This window comes from Gorilla gorilla, chromosome 3 (genome assembly GCF_029281585.2).
Source record: "Gorilla gorilla gorilla isolate KB3781 chromosome 3, NHGRI_mGorGor1-v2.1_pri, whole genome shotgun sequence".
Taxonomy (NCBI): domain Eukaryota; kingdom Metazoa; phylum Chordata; class Mammalia; order Primates; family Hominidae; genus Gorilla; species Gorilla gorilla.
In genome coordinates this window covers 32,056,596-32,082,007 of record NC_073227.2, presented here as the reverse complement: position 1 = coordinate 32,082,007, position 25,412 = coordinate 32,056,596, and the positions used below count along the sequence as shown (strand labels likewise).

The 25,412-nt window shown below is 38.5% G+C and overlaps 1 protein-coding gene across 3 annotated transcripts in view; it reads left to right on the top strand.

The window, feature by feature from the left end:
* The window catches only part of PPARGC1A (PPARG coactivator 1 alpha), a 300,335-nt gene that overhangs the window by 189,398 nt on the left and 85,525 nt on the right, over positions 1-25,412 (top strand). Inside the window, exons 1-2 of one of the 3 annotated variants that reach the window (XM_004038496.3) lie at positions 12,314-12,593; positions 17,563-17,742. In XM_004038496.3, the coding sequence (XP_004038544.1) occupies positions 12,540-12,593; positions 17,563-17,742 (234 nt within the window). In that variant the 5' untranslated portion in view covers positions 12,314-12,539. The other 2 variants (XM_055385022.2, XM_019025658.4) reach the window with 2 other exon arrangements.

Below are 25,412 nucleotides of genomic sequence, written 5' to 3'. Positions count from 1 at the left end.
GATGTGGAGGGTGCTGAAAAGTTTTATGGGATTGCCCCAGGGATGTTCTAGAAGGGATTGCTGATTTTATAGGGAGAATGATTGTACAGCATTCAATACAGGGCCATGCAGGCTGAGCCCTGTGAAGTCCTGAGGATCACTTTTGACAGATTGTGATGCGAGTAGCGCCCCCTGGAGTTGTGCATTGCTGGGGCTCTGCTCTACTTTCCCTTAATAATTTTGAAATTTCCTGATTTTATAAATTTTATATGCATCTATGATATGGGTTACTTGAAGACCAAATGCAAAACTTTAAAGTTTTGCACTGTTAAATAGGAATACTAGGCACATTACTCATCTAATTTTAAATTGTAAAGTAACTACATTTTAAAAAATTTTAAATTTAATTTTAATGTCTGACTTAATATATTCAAAATATTATATTAACATATAGCTCTAAGTTATTAATGAAATATTTTACATTCTATTTTTTGTATTCAGATTGAAATTCCAGGTATGTTTTATATCTGTGAACATCTCAATTTTTGTTTGGACACATTTTAAGTTCTCAGTAGCCATATATGTGGCTAGTGGCTACTGCGTTGGCTGGCATAGTTTTGGACTTAGAGAGCAACTTGCCAGCATTTCACTACACAGAAAATTGCTTTAAAAAAAAACAACCCTTAAATATCTAAGACAAAATATAATGTATCCTTTATGTCATTTATCAATTTAAGAAGCGATTATATGATTGATCACAAATTTGCGAGAAGTGTGAATGCTAAGACAATTTAGTTGATAGCCCACTGGTGGTACAATGGACTTTATATGGAATTGTTTTGTCCTGTGGCTTTGTTTTCCCTTCTTCCCTCTGTGTGTATTTTAGATATCATCATTTAAAACACAATTTGATACTTTGTGGTTCCTGTCATTGTCCCAAGCTCATGCTGTCTTGTCAGTTTTCATGCACCATATGGATGTCTTATTTCTTTTCTTTTTTCTTTTTTTTTTTTTTTGAGACGGAGTCTTACTCTGTTGCCCAGGCTGGAGTGCAGTGGCACAATCTCGGCTCACTGCAACCTCCACCTCCTGCATTCAAGCGATTCTTCTGCCTCAGCCTCCTGAGTAGCTGGGACTATAGGCGCATGCCACCATGCCCAGCTACTTACTTATTTTTTTTTTAATTTTTTTCGAGACGGAGTCTTGCTGTGTCGCCTAGGCTGGAGTGCAGTGGCATGATCTCGGCTCACTGCAAGCTTCGCCTCCCGGGTTCACGCCATTCTCCTGCCTTAGCCTCCCTAGTAGCTGGGACTACAAGTGCCTGCCACCACGCCTGGCTAATTTTTTGTATTTCTTTTAGTAGAGATGGGGTTTCACTGTGTTAGCCAGGATGGTCTCAATTTCCTGACCTTGTGATCCACCCACCTCGGCCTCCCAAAGTGCTGGGATTACAGGCATGAGCCACCGTGCCCGGCCTCCTGGCTAATTTTTATATTTTTAATAGAGACCAGGTTTCACTATATTGGTCAGGCTGGTCTCAAACTCCTGACCTCACCAGATCTACCCACGTCAGCCTCCCAAAGTGTTGGGATTACAGGCGTGAGCCACCGCACCCAGCTGGATTTCTTATTTCTTAACAGAGAAATTCTTGAAAGACTTTTGGCTCAAATAACTTCGTGGCCAGCCTAATGGAAACAAAAACTGTTTTCTTCACTTGCTGCTTCTGGTCTCTTCAGATGTAGTGCCAGCTCAGGACTGGTATGAGGCTGGATTTTATTTTTCTTTAGGTAAGTAGAGAAACAAACAGGCACCTGGCATGCCTACAACTTGTGGTAACACTGTCCCTCATAGAAAGTCGACTTACTGTAGGACTTAAAGAGAACATCTGATGTGCTTGGTTTCCAAATCTTTATTTTTCTTAGGTGAGGAAGGCAAGTAAAGAGCAAAGACTTGCATCTACTGTAATGTTGCTTGATTTTACATTGAGTTTTAAGCAGTCAAACATGAATGGCAGGCATCATTATGGAGTAGCTATTATATGCCAAGCACTTGGCTTATACACATTTTCTTTAACCTTAACATGAGCCATGTAAAATAGGCATTTATATTTCCGTTTTTGTAGATGAAGTGCTTGAGGTTCAGATAGTTTAGGTAACTGTCTTGAGTTCCTACAGATAGATAATAAGTAACAGATCTACATTGTCTGACCCCAAAGTCCATGCTCTCAGAGAAGAGGGACACATTTTCCAACCAAGTCAATGACACCGTTCAATAATGAGTTTTGAACCAAGAAGAAAGACTAAAATTTTAGAGTTGTAATATTCCTTCACTTCACTTATTCAAGAAATAAATGTAGAGAATATGTAATCCTATTCTATTTTTTGATACATGAGGAAATAGATCGAGAAACTTAAAGTGGCTTTGTCCAAGGTCAGACAAACAAGCCTGACATCAAGTCCTTTGATTTCTGCTCCAAGGCTGTTTGTCTAAGTGGTTTAAGGGCCCCTTTAAGGAGGTAAGTTGGACATTTGGAATTTTTTTTTTTTTTGGACAGGCAGCAAAGTTCAAAAATTTATGGTATAGAAACATTTATTTCTCTTTCTTTTCTATGCATTTTAAACTTGTTATCGAAGTGTATGATACTGAAAAGTACATATATCATAAGAGTTTAGCTCAGTGAATTGTCAGTAACAATGTACCCATGTAACCAGCACAGACAGCAAGAAAGAAACCCTAACTAGCTTGCTGGAGCCTCCTCCCCCTTGACTGTGGTTCTCCCTGCCCTGCCCCAAACCACCACCCAGGGCAACCTCTCACCTGATTTGCAGCCGCCTAGGTTAAATATCCGTTTCTGTGCTTTATAGAAATGGAATTATAACGTGTGCACCTTTTATGTGTGTCTGGCTTCCTTTGCTTCACATTACATTTCTGGGATTTATCTACATTTTGGTGTGTAGCAGAAGTTCATTAATTCTCATTGATATATTTGGCCATACTTTCAAGTATAAAATCCCTAACAACCATAATACTCTAAGTGGAATGAATAGGTTTATTTCACATTAATTAATATTTAAATTGCTTTTCTCCTAGAAAATTATTAGCTGTAGTTTTGTGTGATTCGGGCTAAAACAAAATAACAAAGCTGAAATATGGTGCGTCAGCAGTTACAAAGCATAACACAATGCAGGAGATCACTCCTGTCCTGTGGTTTTACGTAATAAGTGACATTGAATGATGTCATAGAGAAGACAAAGAGAGCACACAAGCTGAACATACCCACAGGAGAGCCCCAGGTGGGAGTTCCCACTTAGTGGCTTTGTATGGCTGTACAAAATGTTAGGTGTGGCCTGTTTTTAGGTGGCCTGCATGCAAATGGATCTACTAACATGGATGGTAGAAAGGTCCACCTCAGGGGCTAGGCGCGGTGGCTCACACCTGTAATCCCAGCACTTTGGAAGGCCAAGGCGGGGGGGTGGATCATCAGGTCTGGAGTTCGAGACCAGCCTGACCAACATGGTGAAACCCCGTCTCTACTAAAAATACAAAAAAAAAAAAAAATTAGCCGGGCGTCGTGGTGCTCGCCTGTAATCCCAGCTACTCAGGAGGCTGAGGCAGGAGATTAGCTTGAATCTGGGAGACAGAGGTTGCAGTGAGCTGAGATTGCACCACTGTATTCCAGCCTGGGCAAAAAAGCAAGACTCTGTCTTAAAAAAAAAAAAAAATACCCACCTCAGGAATTCTTAAAGAAGTTTTTTTTGTCTTGAAAAGAGGTAGAGAAAGAATTTACTCTGATCACCTGCTTGGTGCAAAGTACAATCTGGACCCTTCAAAGAATAATAGAGGTTTTGGCTTGTTTAAAATGGATCTCTCATCAACCTCTTTTTGCAGATTGTCTCACAAGCACAGAATCAAGATTTCCTATGTTAGTTTTCTTATTGCTTCTTCTTCCTGGTTGCAGGAAAATGTGGCTGTAATGCCAGTGAATACTGCTAGTGAGAACCCAGCATTGTGTGAGAATAGCTGAGGGTTTATCAAGGCATTGTCCTGACTGAGGTTTATCATTTACCTGGTCATACTTTCCTTACTCCTATGTTGTCAGTGCTCCCTCTCCTAATTTCTGGTAGAGAAGTTAGTTTTCCTGTGACTAATTCACTCAACCTTAAAGGAAAACCTCCAAGCTGGTTGATCTTAGGTGGCATCAAAGCATACATCTTCTACCTCTCACTCAATAGCGTTGTATGTACAAAGGAAACAGTTGAAAAGGAAACGCTATCCTGTGATATGGTCTTGGTTTAATACATTTGCTAATACTGTTACGGTAAAATATTAGGCATAGGACCTTTTTTCCTCCCTCCACAACCTACATGAATATCTCAGCTGATTCCTTCTAAATTAAAAATATGTACAATCTTTTACCAAATATAATGAGCTTTTTATTTAAGGAGGGTCTTCTCATATTAGGAGGAAAGGATGTTACTTTAAGCTCTCATTTCCTTAGCTGCTGTAGACCTTATTCTTATTTACAAAACCCTGAATAAAATATCCACCCTTCTTTCTGAATCTTCTCTCTCTGGGTGACACCATTTCTAAATCACTTGTAATGACTACCACATCAGTTGTGTGGTTTTCACACTTGCTGTGCATGCAGGGACTCGGTCTTACATATGACTCGTGCTACTTTCCAGAATTAATGATAAACAAGATGAAAGCCCACTGTTTCTCTGGACAGCTACCTGAGCTTTGTAAGAAATGCTGGTCTCTAAGAAGCTGATCTTCTCAGAGCCAATACCTGTGGTTGAAAGTATTATATTTCACAAGTTCTCTAGTATTCTTTTTCTAGAATGGTTGAGTGGTTAAATATCTGTATTGCAAGGAAAATGATGAAGCTGTGCTCTTTCAGCAACACTGAGCGCCAGTTGCCTTTCTTGTACGATATCTCTGATTTCCAGTATCTTTGTGAAATGAGACATTTGGATTCACCCTGTGCAAAGAAGTCTTCCTGAGTTGTCTGTCTCTGTCAAGACAGGCACATCACTGCATTTTAGATCTGGCAGAGATCTTTGATTTAATTGAATCTGGCCATCTTTGTTGACAGATAAGGAAACCGAGGCTCAGTATCGTTACATGAATCACCCAAAGTCGAATTGCTGGCAAGTGACACAGCTGAATGAGGGCCATGTTCTTCTTACCATGCACTTTCCTTTCATTTTGGGCTGAATCAAGATCCTCAAAGTGACTCCACCTGTCAGATAGACTTGAGTCTCCAGTACTCACCTTTAATCTCATAAGGCTGGCTGACTTTGGTTTAAACCTCATTACCCCTCTTCTTACAAATATTCTTAATGGTCAAAATAATGAACACCCATGTGTAGGAAGAATGATCTGCAGAAAAGGCCCAGGAAATTTGAGAACATGAAATCAAATTGGCTGATATAAAGCTTTCATTCCTATGAATATAGTTGACCTTCCAGGGGAAAGAAAGTGAGTTATCCCCTCTTGTGATATTTGAGAAGCCAAACATGAGCTTTCTGCCCAAGCACGGGGCTGCAACATGGCAGCATTTACACAGGTTGTTTCACATTTAGGGATGGGCTGTGTTCCAGAAATTTACTTGCATGTCACCGGGTTGAAACTGGGACTGCATTTTCCTGGTCAAATCAATTTCAATCATCTCCAGTGGAAGCCATGTCTCCAAACACTCTTTCTCTAAGCCTTTGCTGGTGGCCCCTCCTTTTTTCCCCAGTTAGTTGGTAGACCCTCTTCTCGAGAATTATTCTTACCTATTTATTTATACCATTCTTGAAAATATTTACTATTGTATAAATGAATGAAGTTTCTTTAACCCCACCCGGGCTAATTAAGATTTTTAAAGAGAAAATTGACTTAACAATTGATTAAATTTCAGATTGAGAAACAAAGGGAAGATGGTAGTGGTGTCTGGGGGATAGTGGTTTTGGGTCTACCTCTGAGGCAAGCTGATAGGAGCTGATAGCTTCCTTCTCTCCATAATTCTGGGATTTCTAAGTATACCAGGTACTAACTTCCCTCAGTGTTGCTCATGAGCTTTGCATCCTAAGTGGAGCAGCTGTTGGACTTGGTATGACAGGCAGAAATGGCTTCATTTTAAATATATGATTAATATTTGAGATATAATATTGGGCGTCAGGGGCTATTTCTATCTGCTACATTCCCAGTATGTTAAGCAGGCATGGCTTTAATACTGAATCTCTCTGTTCCTCTCAAAACTGAATAATTCTTCTGAATATAAAAGTCATGCATGTTTATAAGAGAAAATTTGAAAATTACAGAAAGGCACACTCACATAAAGGAACGTAAAAAGCACTTATAATGTCGTCAGCCACTACTAACAGCTTGTTATATTTCCTCCTCATCCTCTTCTTCTTTCTGAGGATATATTTTTACAGGTAAACTTTTCATGATTATAGTTTTTTCAAGCTTCATTTTAAACTCTGATGTATTTTAAACACTCTCCCATTATGCTATTAAATATATTTTACAACTGATTTTAATGATAACATTAAATATATATATGTATATATATATACATATATATACACACACACACACACACACATACTTCTCTATAATTTATTGAACCAGGTCACTTAATGTTGGATATTCACATTGCATTCAAGTTTTCAATAATGCAAATAATGTCGCATTGGGCATCCTAATATGAAAAATCTTTGTACACATTCCCTTACTATTGCCTTAGGATGAATTTCTAGAAGTAGATGTTCTAGGTCTATGAGGTTTTTAAAAGTTTTGAATATATATTGCCTGCTTGCTCTGTATAAAAATTATACCCAGTATAATCCTATCAGTAGTATCTGACATCTATTTTTCGATTGAGCTGCTAAATGCAGAGGTCAATCCTAGAAGCGGTCGTCTTGGTTAAGGATGTTTTCTCAAAAGTCTTGTGTCTAATTGGGCTAGCAAATATAAAGTAAGAGTTTATCTGTCACCACAAAATTGAGCTTAGACCTCAAAGCTAATTGCTTCTTAAGATGAGAATTTATTTCCCTTCTACCTCTCCGACATGTTTGGGGTATATGTATAAACATATCAGTTTTGCTAGAGCAAAATTCAAATATCAAAGCCCTGGAAAAACCCATAACAGAAACACAAGTCACATAACCAAAAATCCTTCCAAGACTCTGCCTGGTGGTATTAAAAAAAAAAGAAAAAGAAAAAGAAAAAAAATATATATATTTATTGTTACCTTTTGAGACTATTTGCAAAATACAGTTTTGTTTTGTTTTGTTTCCCTAAGATCGAGAAAAGCTAAGCTAATTAGGACTCAAGCACTAAAAAATAAGTATCAGGGGAATGGTTTGATTGCTTTTTTTTTTTTTTCAGTTTAACAATTTGTGTACCTTAATTTTCCCTGGCACTTACTAAGTTCAGCTAGTGTGAAAAAAAAAAAATCCTTCTTAGTAAATGAAATGTTATATTATGTATTGAAGTTCTGTAGCACTTTAAAATTTTAAATAGTGCCAAATTTGACAATATGTAATATGCCTTGTTCAGTTCCACTTAAAAAAAATTGCTAGATAATCCTATTGAACATTTATTGTCTAAATAATCAATAACTGTCTGCATTATAGATAAATTAACCTGGAATAATTAAGGTAAATGAAAATGTGGATTCACAAATACAACCGAGTTGAACATCGGACAAAATCAGATTTTAACCACCCTTTTATTATCTCTTATCTCTGTGCTTAATAAGTACAATTGTTGCTTTAAGTTTAGATTAGTCCAATTGACTGCAACTCAGATTAATTTTCATGTTATTTTTTGTTTTAATATGAAAAACACCAAAAGCACATTTTGAGGTCCAAATTAAAATAGAGGCTGACTCAGTTCCATAGAGCCGGTCTGCAGAAGGTTTTACTGGAGATGAGAGATGTTTTTGCTAAGGTTGTCTATCATAACTTGTTTATTAAAAAAATAAAAATCAATGCTAGGAGACATTCAAGCTGTCTTGATTTTCCTCTAGTTATTTCCTCAAAGGTTCTTTGTTCACATGGACATCACTGTGGCATTTTTTTCAAGCAAAGTGAGGTTTAATTTTAAAGTATTTATAGAATAGAAGTCTTTGTTATATCCTATCCTGCTACCAACTTTTGTGTTCTACGCAGTCTCTGCTTCTAACCAGAGGCCCAAAGCATGTGTTTAGAAACTGATGTGGGGTATCAGGATCAATTAGTCCCTCTAGGAATTAAAAGCAAGCAATTGAATGCCTGTTAACAATGATTAACTTGAAAAATATTAGCAATTCTAGGCAGGCCCCTTTGCTTTCTGGACGAATGCTCTAGGCAGGCAGCATTCCCAGGAATATTGGTTTCCAGCTATGTAGACTGTCCCTCAGTTATAAAGTTGCCTCCAGGGTCTTTGCTATGGCTTTGATTTGAGGATGATTATTATTCTTATGGATGAAACTTTAGTTCTTCCTAGAAAGGCTTTCAGCGATTTGCATGCTCTTTCCAGCTGCCCTCCAAACCTTTCCCAGCCTTATTTTTCTCCATCGTAAAATGGGTACACAGGTCATTTTTATTGGATAGTTTGGAGGACTAAATTGATTGAGATGTGGTATATGAAGTGCTGATCTTAATGTCTAGCCCATACGTGGTCTGCTGTATATGTTTTGCTTTCCACCTTTCTTTCTTGAGAAGTTTCTGCATACATATATTCTTATGTAGTTATTGTATAAATAGTGTATATGGAAACATTCCCGAGGTTGTATTTTCCTGTTCTTTCTTGATTTAGAAAACTAAAACTACAGTAATTTTCTGCTGTGTGTAAGAGAGAAAATGTGCTTATGAACTGTATTCAGCAAACTTAAAATGTTAAAGCTCTTGGTCACCTTTTTATGCCCAGTAATGATAAACTGTCAATTTGCTTACGTTATTTGGGAATTTACTAGCAACTTGCTGCAGATATCACAGTAGACACATCTCTTATAATATGTATGATCTGAAAGAAGCAGCAGTCTGGTAGTTTTTTGTTTGTTTTATTAAAATAAAAACTTATAAACTTATAAAAACAAATGAACAAATATATTTATCCTAATAGCTCTTCTGAGTTTGCTTCTGAAATCACCTATATTCAATATAGACAACAAAACCAATTGTTTTTGCTATTCTCTGAGGTTTTTGAGTTTGAGGGTTTGAATTTGATTCTAATTTTTAGAAATGGGCAGTTGTCTGAAATATGGAGGGATGGGAAAAGCCTTTAATTTGGAGTAGGAGTGAGGAAGGAAACCCAAATGTTATACACTTCAGTCAACGTATTTGTTAGAGAATTGAATTATTCTCTTGAGGCTTTTTTTTCTCTTTGTTAGCAACTCGAGATAGATTCTCCTGCCTCTACTAATATTGAAACCCTGGAAAATGTTAACAGAACTACAGAGGGGAGAAATTATCAGGATGGAATGTAGGCTCTGTGTAGATATGCAACATTAGGGGCACTCAGCAGATGTTAATAAATACCTCTTTCTATTGTTGAGAAAAAATGGGTTTGATGTGGGTGTGAACTGCAGTGGTCACTGAAAGGAACTTGTACCTCACCAGGGTGTGTTTTAAGCAGTAGAAGAGGAATCTGGGTGTTGATCCAAGTGACGCTGGTTTTTCATACCAAATTATTCTCCATTTTTAAGGGTTGTCATCCCCCTAAAATTGTAAGCTCTCTTGTGTCCATGTCATATGCTTTCTTGGCAGTCCTTGTGATACATGGCTGTGCACACAGTAAGGTTTCAATAGATCCTTGTTGTCTGAAACCAGATATTTGGAAATTTTGGAGACAGAGTTGACGAAGGGGTGAAAGGAGGGCTGTGGGTAGAGAGTAAGAGAAATAGTCAAAGCAGAGAGAGAATTAAATAGAGAAATGGCCTGGGGAACCAGAAAAAAACCAAGGTTGGTGAGCAATAAACCATTTAAGTTCTCCTGAGAAAAGAAAAAAAAAAAAACTTGACTGAAGAAAAAATTTAATCTGAAGAGTTAATTAACAAAATTATAAAACCTCTAAAACATCCTTCTCATTACAGTTGTAGTTTTAAGACAAAAAAAAAATATCGTGGAAAGCACTCTAATTTGTCCTAGGAATCTATTTAATTTTGATTTGTCCAGTAATAGAAATTTGAGGGGGAAATGCAATATACTGTAGTTTATGAGTCTTTTAAATGTTGTTACTTCTGAATTCCATCCTCTTTGTGATAGTGAGAGTGAAGAAAAAACAAGTGTATTCGAAATCACTTCTGGTTTCAGTGCATGTGCTGATTTGATTTTTTAGAAGTAGAATTAGATGGCAAAAAATAAGAAAACCCTAACAATACAAACTGGGCAGGTTAGAATATCAAAAATTATAACGAGCCTGTTCTAATGTAAAGAACATCTCTAAAAGATGTGAATAGGTTTTAAAAATATGATGAATATCTAGCATTGGATAAACACAAATAAAGGTATCAGTGAATATCACAATGGAAGAATCACATGATAATAATTAATAAACATTGACTCTTCTTGGCCAGGTGACCAATATTATTTCACAGTTGATTGTTGAGGGCAGAGCCAATGACCTTTGTCCTGAATTTTAATAATTTACTGAAGTTTTACATTAAATCAGAATATAATTGGGAAGAAAATTAGTGTTTCTTTGTGGGGAGTGCAGAGTAATGCCACTAATTGCTTGTATAAAAGCATTCCCGAGTTGTATTTTCCTGTTCTTTCATTAGAAAATTAAAACTACAGTAATTTTCTGCTGTTTGTAAAAGGGAAAATGTGCCGGTGAACTGTATTCAGCAAACTTAAAATGTCAAAGCTCTTGGCCACCTTTTTATGCCCAGTAATGATAAACTGTCAACTTCCTTACGTTATTTGGGAATTTACTAGCAACTTGTTGCAGCTCTCACAGCACACAAATCTCTTATAATATGTATGGTCTGAAAGAAGCAGCAGTCTGCTGGTATTTTGTTTCTTTTGTTCTTTCTTTCACTTTAATATTTGAGCAATTTAATATTTAAAATATGTGTTAGGGCAAATAACCATGTTTTTCTGTTTAAGGAGATGGACAATGAAGAACAGTGTAAATTAACCTCAGTAGAATAGTGCTTTACAAATTATGTTTAGGTAACTGGGGGATTGTTTTCAGGTAAATTATTATCAAGTAAAAGAATTGAGCTGATTCTAAAAGTATATTGGGTTTAACATTTTATGACAACATGTTTATTCACACAGATACATACACATGTACATCTCCTGGGAACTTGGAAGGGTTAAGTCAGACCACTGTCATGTTACAGGAAGTGTTTTTCCACTGTGTCCAGTACCTTGAGTTTGTTATGTATTCAATATGTAGTGTCATCATAAAACAGTTGCACCTACCTGCATTAGCCCTCATTGTCTCAAGGTACAAGCCGAAAAATAATAGAAAGTAAAGCTCAGGAATTGAATATTTCTGCTAATAGTGTGTTGGTATTTTTCCCTCAGTTCACAGACATTCTTGATTTCAAAACGCAAACTACATAACCCAGGGCACTAGGGTTGGAATTCAATGTTTATTCAAAAAGGCACCCTAAGGCAGTTAGGGAGGAAACGCTACATGTATGAAAAATAGGAGCCAGGAATCTAAGCTGATCTGAGCAGAGCAGCAGCGACTGTATTTACTAACACTTGTTTTCTGGGAGCTTATGAGAGAAATGGAAATAATTAGAAGGAAGCTGAAAGGATGGGGTTTTGTGGCTTGTTCTCCTTATATGGAGCAAAGAAAACTGCAGCAACTCTTCGGGAGCTGGTATTCCCTACTGCCATGGGGGCAGCCGAATTCTGGGTGGAGGAGTTTGTTTATACCTTAACACGTACAGGCTATTTTGTTGATTAAACAAGCAAAAAAAAAGCCCCATTTGCGCTTTCAAACACTCCCTCAATGAGAAAATGTCTCATAAAAATGCATCATGTGATAAGCTCTTGCTTTAGTCCCAAACTGAGCTTGAGTCCACTTGGAGATCTTAGAATTAAAGAGTTCTTAGGGAATACACGTTTTAGCTAAGAATATAGTTACTCTGTCATGAAACAGGGAGCTTTGCCACTTGCTTGTTTTGGAAGGAAAATAAATTAAAAAAAGATTGCAGGGGATTTTGGTTATTATATGGCCAGGGCTCCGTTTAGAGTCTGTGGCATTCAAAGCTGGCTTTAATCACAGCATGATGCTTGAAGCCTCCAAAAGTCTAAGTGTTTCCTTTCTTTCTTTCTTTTCTTTTTCTTTCTTTTTTTTTTTTTTAAAGCGTTACTTCACTGAAGCAAAGGGCTGCCTTTGAGTGACGTCACGAGTTAGAGCAGCAAGCTGCACAGGGGAAGGGAGGCTGGGTGAGTGACAGCCCAGCCTACTTTTTAATAGCTTTGTCATGTGACTGGGGACTGTAGTAAGACAGGTGCCTTCAGTTCACTCTCAGTAAGGGGCTGGTTGCCTGCATGAGTGTGTGCTCTGTGTCACTGTGGATTGGAGTTGAAAAAGCTTGACTGGCGTCATTCAGGAGCTGGATGGCGTGGGACATGTGCAACCAGGACTCTGAGTCTGTATGGAGTGACATCGAGGTGAGCTGGGGCAGGGCTCGGCGCTGCAGCCACGACTGACGCTTCCCTCAGATGCTATTATTCCTGTAAGGGGGGATGGGCTTGGGCAAAGAGAGGAGCCAGGAAAGTAGTCCAGGCAGGAGCTTTTAGAAGAATCTCAGTCTTATCTTAACTCCAATAAGTTTGCTATTTTAAGGTGGCTCTGAGATGGCTTGAGCAAATCAAAGCTTAGCTGCTGTCATCAGTATCTGTTGCAGTTAGAAACTCTTTCCATGTGACTTTGGCACTGTTTCTACTCATATGCAATATTTATGCTCTAAGATATTGATATGAATCAGAAGCTGAAGTCTTTCCAGTGGTGTTTAGTGGCCTGGTTGGAAAAATGCCATTTCTATTTATAATAAGACGAAGATAAAAATATTAAAATGGATGTGTTCAAATATAGTCCGTTTTGACTCTAGTCCGGATTTTTTCCCCCCTCTCTCTCTGTTCATCAGACAGAGAACTTACAAAATCCTAAATAATCCTGCTGGGCTATTTTAGATTGCTTTTCCCACAGAACACAAAACAACGATGCTGCTTCCTTTAAAACTCCTATACGTGGTTGAAAGATTTGGCCAGCGAATAAAAAGAAATGCCTGGCAGTGCAAGGTTTTCCGTTCGTGTCGGTGGCAGGGAAGCCAATGGTTAAATCTTCCTGTACCACGGAGAGCTGCCTGAAGCTGAGAGAGAATAGAGTTTATGCAGGACTGTGTGTGGAGCTGCTCGCTGCTAGTGTAAAAATAGACAGCAATACATCAATTCCACAGTCTCTGCTGGCTACAATTCATACGGGGGGAAAATAACGAAAGCAGTTTCCTCGTAATCTCTGGAGTCTAGTGGGGGACGGAGGACCTCGGCGTGTTTGCATTCAGCACAATGGAATGCTCTCGGAAGGAAAGTTTGGGCAACTTGGGAAACAAGCGAAACTTTCTGTGGACTCTGGTGAGATGGACTCGAATTGAATTGCATGGAGGATCCCAGCTGCTAACAATGAATCTGGCAAAAGACTGCGAGTGTTTCCTCTGGGTAGCTGGGGGCACGTAGGGTAAGGGGGAGGATCAAGCCCACACGTGATTTGATTAAATAAGATGTCCATGTCGTGCAGCGATACACATCTAAAGTGAAAATAATTTGGCCAAGGCCGTCTGTGAATGCATTTTTCCTATCTAGCGAGGCATGCCCGGGATTCTTAACTCTTTGCTGGGTTTGCAAATGTTGGCTCCATTTGCCCTCCCTTGCCTTGGTTGATCGTATTTGTGGATTGTAATTGTTATCTTGTTCTGATTTCTTGGTAAGGCGGAATAGATATGGATAATTCATATGCCCTGTAGCCATTATAAGTCAGGGTTATAAGTGGCTTCAAAGTCCTAATTGTCTTTGAGTAGCCGGAGTGTCCTGTGGGTGGTTGTCTGGCTGGCACTGTAGGTCTCAGCTGCTGTAGTTTCATTTTTCCATCATGTATTATTCCTGATGCTGTTAGGAGTTGATTGAGGAACTAGATCATATGGAAATAAGGAAGATTTATTTTAATCATTGGAATTCCTGTAGTCATTTTCAAATAAACATCAGAAGCATTTAGAATAGTGGCCTTTAAATTTTTTTCTTAAGGAGGAAAGGTCTTGGCTACTTGTCCAGCCATGGATAGAGTCGCCAGTCGGCTGAGATTGGCCAGTCACTTCTCTGTTGCACTATAGGCAGCTAGCTGCTAGAAGCTTTGCCTACACGGCAGCGGCTCTGGGAATCGCCTCCGCCTGTATAAAATATTACGAGCAGCAGGTAGCGTTGGCAGTTTTCATTTTTTGAATCATTAATGTTTGCTGTCATCCTAAAACGTATTATGCCCTTTTGCACATAATGACAGGGTAGTACATTGGTTAATATAGGCCTATATCACTATAGCTACTTGGAGTGCCCCGTGTTTCACAGTTTAATGAAGGTGATGTACAATAAGGTTACTAAGATTGATAGAGACAATTCACATGACATACACCCCACTAAGACTGTCATTCTTTACTGCCCCTCTCTCCACCCCCTTTCCCCTGTCTTAACTAATTTTTTTAAGAACCAGGTTTCTTTTTTCATTAATATAATTAATGTGGCCAAGTCCACTCCTTCTTCTCTCTCTCTTTAAAATTTACCATCAATGGCACAAAAACCTCCAAAAGGTTAATGGAGAATTATACTTAATTATAATGATTCATTATCATCAGTACAGTTAAGCTAATTTATTGTCTGCTCCTTAACTAAGAGAAAAGTCTGTTGGGGTGAAATAACATACAATAATTAGCCTTTTGTGTTTAGTGACTGCTTTATCCTCTTAAATCTTACTATAAAATTGAGGCTACAGTTGTGAAATAGCTGTCATAGTTGCAAAGCGGCAGTAGAATGTGTCTGTGTAATTGCAATAAAGCACACCTGTTACAGAGGTATAGGGAAACAGTAAATATCAGCATGTCAGATGAGGACAGTTACAGGGCTTGGACTGTTAAGTCTGGCATTGTCCAAAGGCCAAATATAAATTAATAACAGGAACACTTGCTACCACTAATGTGTTTTAGATTAGCAGGATAATGCCACATTCAGAAGCACAGATTTTATTAGCATGTCAACATTGGCAAGAACACATGCACTTTTCTCAACCATAACATAAAAGCAAAATGAGAGAGAGAGAGAGAGTGCATGAGCGAACAAGTGAGAGGAAGGAAAGGAATATGTAAATGACAAGATAGCACCAATACAACAAATTGACCTGGTCTGTTCAATGGTTTTCAAAAGTTATTTAAAAATACATATTTATGGAAGGTTAAAGGGTTTTGAGCAAGTCATGCCAAAGAGGGCAGTTAAAGAGAGGGACAACAAGAAGTTGTCCACAAATCAGTATGCCACTTTAGCATTCCAAAACATGGTTGGTTCCTAAGTTTCACAACAGGAACTTAAGCCTACAGCCTACATTTTCTTGATTATTTTTACTTTTGTGTTGCTATTTTTGTTGTTCATGTTTTTTTTTTTAAAGACTATGCCCCTATAAAATCCTAGTGTATCTTGCACCGTTGAAAAAGTTCTCCCCCATCTCTGAATTGGTGACATTGAGGAAAAGTTAAGATAGTGTGTTTGGGCTTGGAGGATCAGCTGTGTGGGCAAGAATGGAGTCTGGGCAGTGTTACATCCACAACCAAATATGAGCATTGTACTAGAACGAGATCTCTTCAGCCCAGCCTCCAGTTACTTATATGCCTTGTCAAGTATACTGATCTGTACTTTTGGGCTAACTCAGATAATAAAAGGAAAGACCAATAAAATGATAAGGAAAGAGTTTTGATGGTGAGGAGGGCCCTTTCTTTGCATTCCCTTGTCCCTGCTGCCAGGGATCTCACTGGGGTCCAATGGTCTTAGAGAAGGATGGCAATGATTTTCAGTCTCCCCCCATCCTCCCCTTACCAACTGCTGACTCCATTACCCAGTACTTACTTCTCAGCGTGTTGCTTTTGATCACGCTGCTGCATATGACCTGTGTAATGTGGCCTGCTAGGAATCCCTGCCAGGGATAACAGGGGTGCTTGAGAAAGAAAATCTGCATAAAACTTATTTCATTCAAAATGTAAATGTCAAGGAACATCTTTCATTTTATGCCTAACTGCAGCCTGGATGTGAACAATTCCACAGCATCTCTCCCGACCTTGGAAGGCAGGGCCATGAGGGTGCTGCGTCAGTGTGTGCCTCCTGATTTAGACACCCCTACTTACAGGTGGATGAAGTCCTTACTGTTCTGGCAATGTCAGACCCCTGCAATAGGAGTTCCTGCAGTGTTCTTTACTGTCTGCAGACTGACATTAGCGGTTAGGTAGCCAATTCAAGTTTAGGAGACCACCTCGTTGGTAAGGGGAGTCCACTTGCCTCCAAAAGCCGCATGGTAAAACAGTTAAAAAGACTGTCTATTTCATGTAAGGGGATGAAATGCTTTGATAATCTAAAATAATCTTGGTGATAAGCAGCCCAGCCATGGTAGAGATATTTTAAACCTCTCAATATGTAGAAATTATTTTAAAACTCTAAACAAAAATAGTTATTTTGAATTCACGTAGAGCACCGTTTAGATATACATAAATAATGAACAAAATATAGTGATGGTATGCTATTGTGAGTTTTCTTTTCCAGGTACTAGGTGATTCCAACCGTACACACACATACGTGTGCACACACATACACACACACACACACACACACACACACACATCTTGCAAGTTACATACAAAAGCCGTATAGAAAAAAAATTATGATTTTTGTCCTTCATCTTAAGGAACTTGCTTTTGCCTTTAAGGATGAAGTCCAGAAAGTCATGAAGAGTCAAATAAGAGTAAATGATTTAAATGACAATTCAGGAGAACCACAGATGAGTCAAAGGGCTTTGCATCATTAGTTGCTAAATGAATTAGTTGGATTATAATGCTTAAAAGGAGTGTAAATGGAGAAAATTTTTCCTAGTGTAGTTCCTCTGTTCTTTTTCCATTTAGCAATAGTTTATTGAGTGTCTATTATGTGTGATAAAATTTCCAAGGTAAAATCAAGTTTGTATTATGGTTAACTATAAGACAGTTTAAAACTTTGGAAGCAGTAACTATCAAACAGGTACCAAGGATTTTGTACAAAGAGGTCCAAAAATATCTAGTTGATTTCTAACTGGAAGAATCAGAGAAAGCTTCGTGGAGCTTGGTATTTACCATGTGTTTGGAGGTATCTTTTGGATGGAATAAAGCAGGGAAATTATCCTTCAGGAGCCAAGTGAGTAAAGATTTTAGGATGTTTTTCCTGGTGATTAAAGTGCCAGAAACTAGCTTTGGTAGTGTAGTTGAATTAACTAGGCTTAATTCCTATCACATGCTATTGCAGTTTAATAAATTCCTGTGGTTAATGGAAGCTTTTTTAAATTTTTTTTTTCTGCCTCCTGCAGTGTGCTGCTCTGGTTGGTGAAGACCAGCCTCTTTGCCCAGATCTTCCTGAACTTGATCTTTCTGAACTAGATGTGAACGACTTGGATACAGACAGCTTTCTGGGTGGACTCAAGTGGTGCAGTGACCAATCAGAAATAATATCCAATCAGTACAACAATGAGCCTTCAAACATATTTGAGGTAAGGACATCCTTTGGAAACATTAATTTTTCATTGAGTTTGGCTTGGGCCAGACTAACATGGTAATAGACATGAATGCATAATGAGTTCTTACTTTGCTATTATCAAAAGACTTTTCATCACAGTTACATACTTTCTAATTTATGGAAAAACAGCATTTGGAAAACAAATGTTTTATTTTTATTTTTTTAAAGATTTGAAAAATAAATCAACTAGGGACTAGGAATCAACAACTGTGAGTGAGTTAAACTGTGTTGAAATACTAAAGGGTTGTGAAAGATTAGTGACAGAGAAGAACAAAAGTCTAAACCTGTTTATTCCTGTCTATTTCCCACAGAAAGAATGAGCAATAAATGGTACCTCATATAAATTAATAAATAAGAAGGCCTTTCTTTTTAACCAAGGGGGTAGATGTCTACCTTTGTTTGCTTTACTAATTAGGTGAGCTCTTTTGATTATTATTATTAATTATATTTTTGGTTCATATCTCTAATTTCTTTATATAATGGGAATTGCTAAACTTGACTAATCTACTGTATACTTATAAATCAGTCAAAATTCATTTACTTTTCAGTAGCAAGAATTACCTCCGTGACTCCGGACTCTTATTATAAGCCTACCCTATAATAAAGAATGTTAATCTATTCCTATTAAAGTGTTACTTTGAGAAAAGGAATTCTTTCCCACAAGATCAGTACTCACTTACTTGAAATACATTATTTTTTATAGGAACAAACATTTAGTGAGTACTCTGGCAAGTGAATTAAATGAAGGATGACATATCAGCTAGTTTTCTTTATCACAACCGCCAGTGCTATCATCATCATCATCTAATGTTTTCTGAGCACCTACTATGTGCTGAACTTTTCTTATTCATCAGCAAAGACATTTCTTATACTTCCATGTTATTTGGTTGAAATCTGAGTCTTAAGAAAGCCAAATTTAAAATATTAATTGAGTTTTGCTGGAACCCAGCATATAATACATGCTGAATGAATGTTTGTTAAATCGTGAGAGAATGATGAATATATTAATGTTGATAACAATAATAGTAATGACAATCATGGCCAACATTTTGGTATACTCATGCTTAATATATGTCATCTCACTTATCCTTGAAAACAACCTATTGTTAGGTCCTATTGTTATCATTCCTGTTTTACATATGCAGACACTGAAACTCAGAGAGGTTATTTGTTTTCCCCAAATCACACAGTTGACAATAAAGACCTGGGATTTGAACCCCAAATTTATCGGACTTCAAAGTTTATATCCTTGATAAAAATAGAGAACCCATGAATTTGGGTGACAGCCATCCTTTACAAAGACATATCAAGCTGCTTCTTTGCTCAATATATTTAAAAATAGAACAGAATCTTTCCTTTCAGTGTTGGTTGGCACGGAGGTAGAGTTAGCTGGTGAGGCGAGACGGCTGTAGGTTCTGCCGATGGCTGAGATTTTGTAATACCTCTGGAGATTAAGTGGGTTTTAGAAGAATGCTTAAGGTAGTAGCGTTTGGACTGGGGAGACAGAACAAGGTGGAGGGAACACTGAAGGTTGTGGTTAGTTCTACTTTCCCAGGCTTCTCAGCCGGGTCTTAGAAAGTTCATGTGAGGACTTGGCCAGTTAGAACTGGTAAATTGAACATTCCTCACTCAGTACACTTGTCAAGTTACAGGCCCATTCTAAGTCATGCTGCATTAAATAAACAGTGCTTTAAAAAATGTCCATCTCCATAGACCTCTTATCTGAAAATCACCTATTTCATATCAGGTGAATGCCATGCATTTTGTAGAGGCTAGAGAATAACTTAGCGGTAGGGGAGATGGCATAGGAGTCAATGCCTCTCTGGTGGGCTACTTTAAAAAAAATACAACTTTCTCCATAACTTTTATGTCCCTATATTTTGTGTTGTGGTATTTGTGAGAGGTACTTCACATTTATACCTTCAGGAGACTTGGTTCAGCATCTAGTTAATTATCTACATGTAGGTGCTTAATATATGCCATGCCACCCTTTTTGTCTCCCTGTATCATATTCTATGCTAATAAAATTATTTTCAGCACTCTAAAACAGAAGTTCATTTAATTTAGTCTCTCATTAGGTCATTTTAAACCAATGATTCTCAACCAAAGGCGATTTTGGTCCCCGCCCCACACCCCAATTCAGGGGACATTTGACAATGTCTGGAGGCAGGTTTGGTTGTTATCACTGGGGACAAGGGGATGCTACGAGCATTTACTGAGTAGAGACTAGAGACAAGGGATGCTGCTAAACATCCAACAGCATACAGGACAGCTCCCACCACAAAAAATGATTCAGCCTCCAATGAAAAAAGCACTGAGGTTGAAAAACCCTGCTTTTAAATAAAGTCACAGACTTCCCCTTTATAAATTACTAATGATTAATTGGTCAGATTTCTGAGAGAAGACATAGTAAGCCACTGGATATAAAGAATGAGAAGTCGTATAACGATATCGGGATGCCTGGGGCTCCAGGACTAATATGTCAGGTATTCTCTTAGTGTCAGAGGGCAAAAGTGGCTGTTTAGGTAAGTTCCCATAACAGTTTTCTCTGATGTCACAAAGCCCATTCTTTATCGAGGCAAAGGGTAAAGTCATATGTGGCAATGCCCTTACCAACAGCAGCAGCTTCAGGAGTATTTGCATGGCATGAGGACACCTCCACTCTTTGCCCTCTAGTGTTAAACTCAGGCATCTTTTCTATAATGCGAAAGGAAAGTGTGTTTTCAGCACAGGTGACATTCTAAAATTGGGTCTTCCCTGTGAAGAAGGTTCGTATGAAACCAGATAACTCTTTCATGGCCACAGGTTTGTGTTGCTTCTACCAAAGCAGCATTTCAGGGAAGTGCCTTCCCAGGGCCGGCCACTCACAGTGGACTTTTCACCTGCACTCACCTTCTTCCAATTTGCAAAGCCCTGCCTCATCACATTTGAGAAGGCCTTGTACTTGAGCAAGTTAAACAGTCATGGGCTCTGCTGTCTCTGATCTGACAATAACAAGCATTATCTACTTTGGATTCCCAGAATAAAATCAGGCACTGAGTAGTTAAATGCTTTTCCCTGACTCAAGCAGCACGTCAATGACACCACTGGAAACTGGCCATCGACTGAATTCTCATCAAAGCAGAAAGTGGGATTTAGGGATATATAATAGAGTGGCAGAGTCTTAAAATGTTGAAAGTAAATTATGTATCTCTTCTTTTTGTTTCTTCCATATGTTTGAATCTAAGTTTAATTTTTATTTAACATCACAAACTTAATAATGATAAAAAATGAAGCTGAATGTCACAATTTGAGAAAGGGAATTCTGGGTGGTGGCAGAGGGGTAGCAACATGCAGTGGCACATGTTGGTTGAGTAACTGGACATGCAAACAATGTTCTCTGCTTACGCAACGTGTGTTTGGATGTGTAAATGCAGGTGACCAGGTACGATTCAGAAGCCACTTTAAAAAACAAAGCAAAAGGCTCAGAGGTAACAGCCTCCAGTGAATCTGATCCATGTGTAAGGAAAACAGGATGCGTCCCTGGACCGGCTGGTAGCAAGATTTATGTTTCAGAATATTGCAACATAACTTCCTTCCCTCTGTTGCCTTTGTGCATTGTTTGAAGGAGGAGAATAAAGGACTACTTTTACAGCACAGCAGTCTGTAAAGATGGATGGCATGGGGTTAGTTTAAATAGCATATTGGCCTTTCTGGGTCACTGTGGGCAACCTTGTCCCTGGTTTATTTTAACACCTGCTTTAATGCCTCCATGATACAACTGAATGGGCATCTTTCATTCATTCGTCTGTTACTTCTGAATGAAGCTACTTGGGGTTCGTTAGAATGATGGCAAGTGAGAATGCAGTCGTCTCTAGGTCATTGCTTGTAATACGTTCTGAGGCCTGCCTTTGCTGATGGGGAGAGAAGGACTCTCACAGCTGTAGCCGGCGTTCATGTTTGGTCATTGCTGGAACTCTCAGGAAGCCTGAAACTGTGAACTTTGTAGCAGAAAAGGGTGAGTGGTGGTTTTGTATTTGTGTGTAAATTATCCTGCTATATGCCATCAAGGAAATCAATGTGGACGCTTTCAAGGCTACTTGGTTATTCTAGTGGGAATATAGATACTTTACATTTCTTCATTTGGCTTTCAGTTATATTCTAAATTTTGCAAAAATGGACATATATTATATACCTATCAAAAAGTTAAAAATAACAAATATTGGCAGTTCAACAGACCATGAGCATTTGAGGAGTAGGGAATCTGCCTGTCTTGTTCACTGACATTTTTCTAGATATTTTCTCAGAAAATAGCAGAAAGTAAGAACTCAACAAATACTTGTTGCATAATGAGTGAGTTGATCTTCATGTGTTTATTGATAGAATGAACTGCGTTAGGTAATGTGAAGATTATATACAAAGCACAAAAGAAGGCCTGTGTCTTAAAGGACTTTAAATCTAGTTTGGGAGGCAAAATGAACAAATGTAAAACAATTAGGAAACCATGCAAGGCTGTGTATACAAATATACAAGTATATGCATATGTTTTTAGTTCTTAGCAATTCAAAAACAATACAAGACTGTACATTCATGTATATGTATATATGTATATGTACCTACATAGGATTATATATATATTTGCAATTTGCAAACATTGCGAGCTCGCGTATGCATATATGTGTGCATATATATGTGTGTGTATGTATGTGTATTTCTAGCTGAGGAGATAAACAGCAAGAATAAATTCACAAAGCCTTGTAAGAGAAGAGCAGAGCGTTTTCATAGATGGGATGTGGAGGTGAGGAGCTTGGTTTACTCAAAGTAAAATACATATTAATGGGAACATGGCAGTAGTGGGAGTATGTTTGGATGTAAGGTAGGTACAAAATTACGGTGGGTCATGAGAACCCAGTTGGAAATGTTTAGAGTCTGTTTAGAAAGTAGGATATCATTGAAGATTTTTTAGCAGATCAACATAATGGAGGTGGTATTTAAGAGTGATAATGCTGACAGTCGTAAGAGGTGTAGGCAAGTAGGAAATACGGAAAATCAGACAGCAGGCAGTGCTGCATTCCAAACCCAATGTGATACAGGTACAGGGAACAGACAAGGTGATAGCAGAGGGGGTGGCATTCAGGGAACAGATTCAAAGTACCTTGAAGGAAAATTCCATCAGCCCTGATAACTCTGAGTTCGGATAGAGAGAGAGGTGGTAAGGAATGCTAACTCAAAGATATTCCAAAGAGAAGCAGAACCTCGTGGATATCGTTCCTGGTTAAGTTTCTGCTCACCTTTAGGAGCTGAAGTACTTTCCTAGATTCGTGAGTCATTTTACAAAGGGGCCCTCTATCTTTCCACTGCCTCAGGGACAGAACATATTTAACCCAATCCACAAATTTACGTGGTGTCTGCTTTTTTTCACTTGTCTCCTTGGAGGAAATTCTGCAGCCTTCCATGGTAATGAATTCCTGCTTCTGACTGTGCCTGGGGTCAGACAGACTTTTCTATGAATGGCAAACCTCTTGGAATTTTAACAAAACAAATAGACAAGAAAAAAAGAATGCATGTATATACAACCTCACCTTAATTTAATCATTGGAAGAATAAATTCTTTTTTGTTATGTGGGAGGACTGAATTAATTTACAATAATCACTTTTATAAGATTTCTGGGATTTCCAATTTGTAATCAATAAATGTTTGTCATTTAAATTAAATTTACGGCCCACAGCCAGATTTTTGCCACACCTGGTAATGACACTTACAGAGAACATAGACTTCAAGTAAGAAAATAATAGCCATTTAAGTGGAGAGATAATTGGTTGTAACATAAGAACATTGAAGAATGTTGAAACTCATGGAGACTTATGGAGTATTTTAAAAATTTATGTTGTACTTATCTTTGCATTTGTAGTCTACCACAAAATTCCAAATTCTGGGTATAACTCAGTTAGATGTTCATCTTGGAGAGTCACAAATCAGGAAGCAGCAATCTGACCCAGCCTGTGTGCCGCTTTATTTTCAGCCTCTCCTGTCGGCTTATCTTGCAGGGAGACTAAATAGTGTTGTTGGTTTGTGTGTGTGTGTGTTCATCTACACACCTCATTTAAGCACTGTTGTTTTAGACTTCTTGGCTTGATAACATCTGGCTTATCTTGGGAACATCTGGTTTATCACCCTATTTCTTCCCTGCCATTATGCTGACCACTGGAAAAATATGGCTCAGGAGTTCTGACCCACAGGGCTCTGTCTCTTGGCATCAACCCCTGCTAATAAATAGCAACTCACAGGATGCAGGTTACATGACCATCTTTCACTGGCACTAACTTTCCTGCTGGTGGCTTTTGTTAATGGAAGGTGTGGCTAGGAGAGATGAGATTGGCTGCTTTTTTTTTTTTTTATGGACGTTGATTCGGTTCTTAGCCATTTGCAGGTTGCAAAGTGAGAATGTGTATGTTTCATTAGGCACAAGGATTTCAGAAAGTGCTATTTTGTATTTTGGGATGGGAGAAACCAATGATTTCATGTCAGATACTCTAGGCACTCCAGAAAGTAAACTGGGACATTTTATGGGCTTATTGTAGGTTTTTCCAACCTCCCGGAGTCTCAACTGGCTCATCAAAGTTACTCTGCCTGGATATCTTTGGGGCCAAAATAGTGGAGACCCAAATTCACAAGGAGGAAATCTTGGAGCAGAATCAGGAAAAAGTGGCTCATTGCTTCTTAGATTTACTTCAAAGATAATAGTGTAGGTGAAAGTAATCACAAGGTTCAGGGTGCTGCATTGGACAAACTGTCTATTTGTATAGCAACCATGTGTCTGTGTGGAGACCTTATACACTTGCTGTGTTTATTTGTCCATGCACCACTATCTCTACGCCAGGTCCTGGAAGCACAGCCCAGCAGATGACTCACCTCTGGATGAAATCAACACACAAAGCAGATAAAAAGCTGAACATTAAAGACCACATTGTTAAAGCAGAGAGCCAAATTGTTCCTCCACCATTCCCTATCCCAGACTTCACATCTAACAAGGTTAATTTGTCCCTATAATTATGTGCCTATTCTTTGAGTAATGAAAAATTTTATTGTGGGTTTTATAAAATGAATTGCCTGTGATGTAAAACAATTTCAGTAAGGGCCATTTTTTCTTCTTCTTCTTAACCTCTCAGGTTCCTTTTAACTTCTTTTCTTTTTTTGAGATGGAGTCTCTCTCTGTCGCCCAGGCTGGAGTGCAATGGCAAGATCTCAGCTCACTGCAACCTCCCCCTCCTGGGTTCACGCCATTCTCCTGCCTCAGCCTCCCTAGTAGCTGGGACTACAGGCAACTGCTACCACGCCCAAATAATTTTTTTTTTCTTTTTGTATTTTTAGTAGAGACGGGGTTTCCCCGTGTTAGCCAGGATGGTCTCAATCTCCTGACCTCGTGATTCGCCTGCCTTGGCCTCCCAAAATGTTGGGATTACAGGCGTGAGCCACTGCACCCGGCCTCCTTTTAACTTTTAAGACTGTGCGCTCAGAGGTACCTTTGAAAGCAAGGCAGCATCCTATGCTTTACTGTAGCTAGAATGAGAGCAGGGAAAAGGGGAGAGAGATCCACAATGAAATACACAGTCTTATTCGTGGCAATGGCAGAGTTGTTTGAAGCTAAATGACTTCTTATCCAT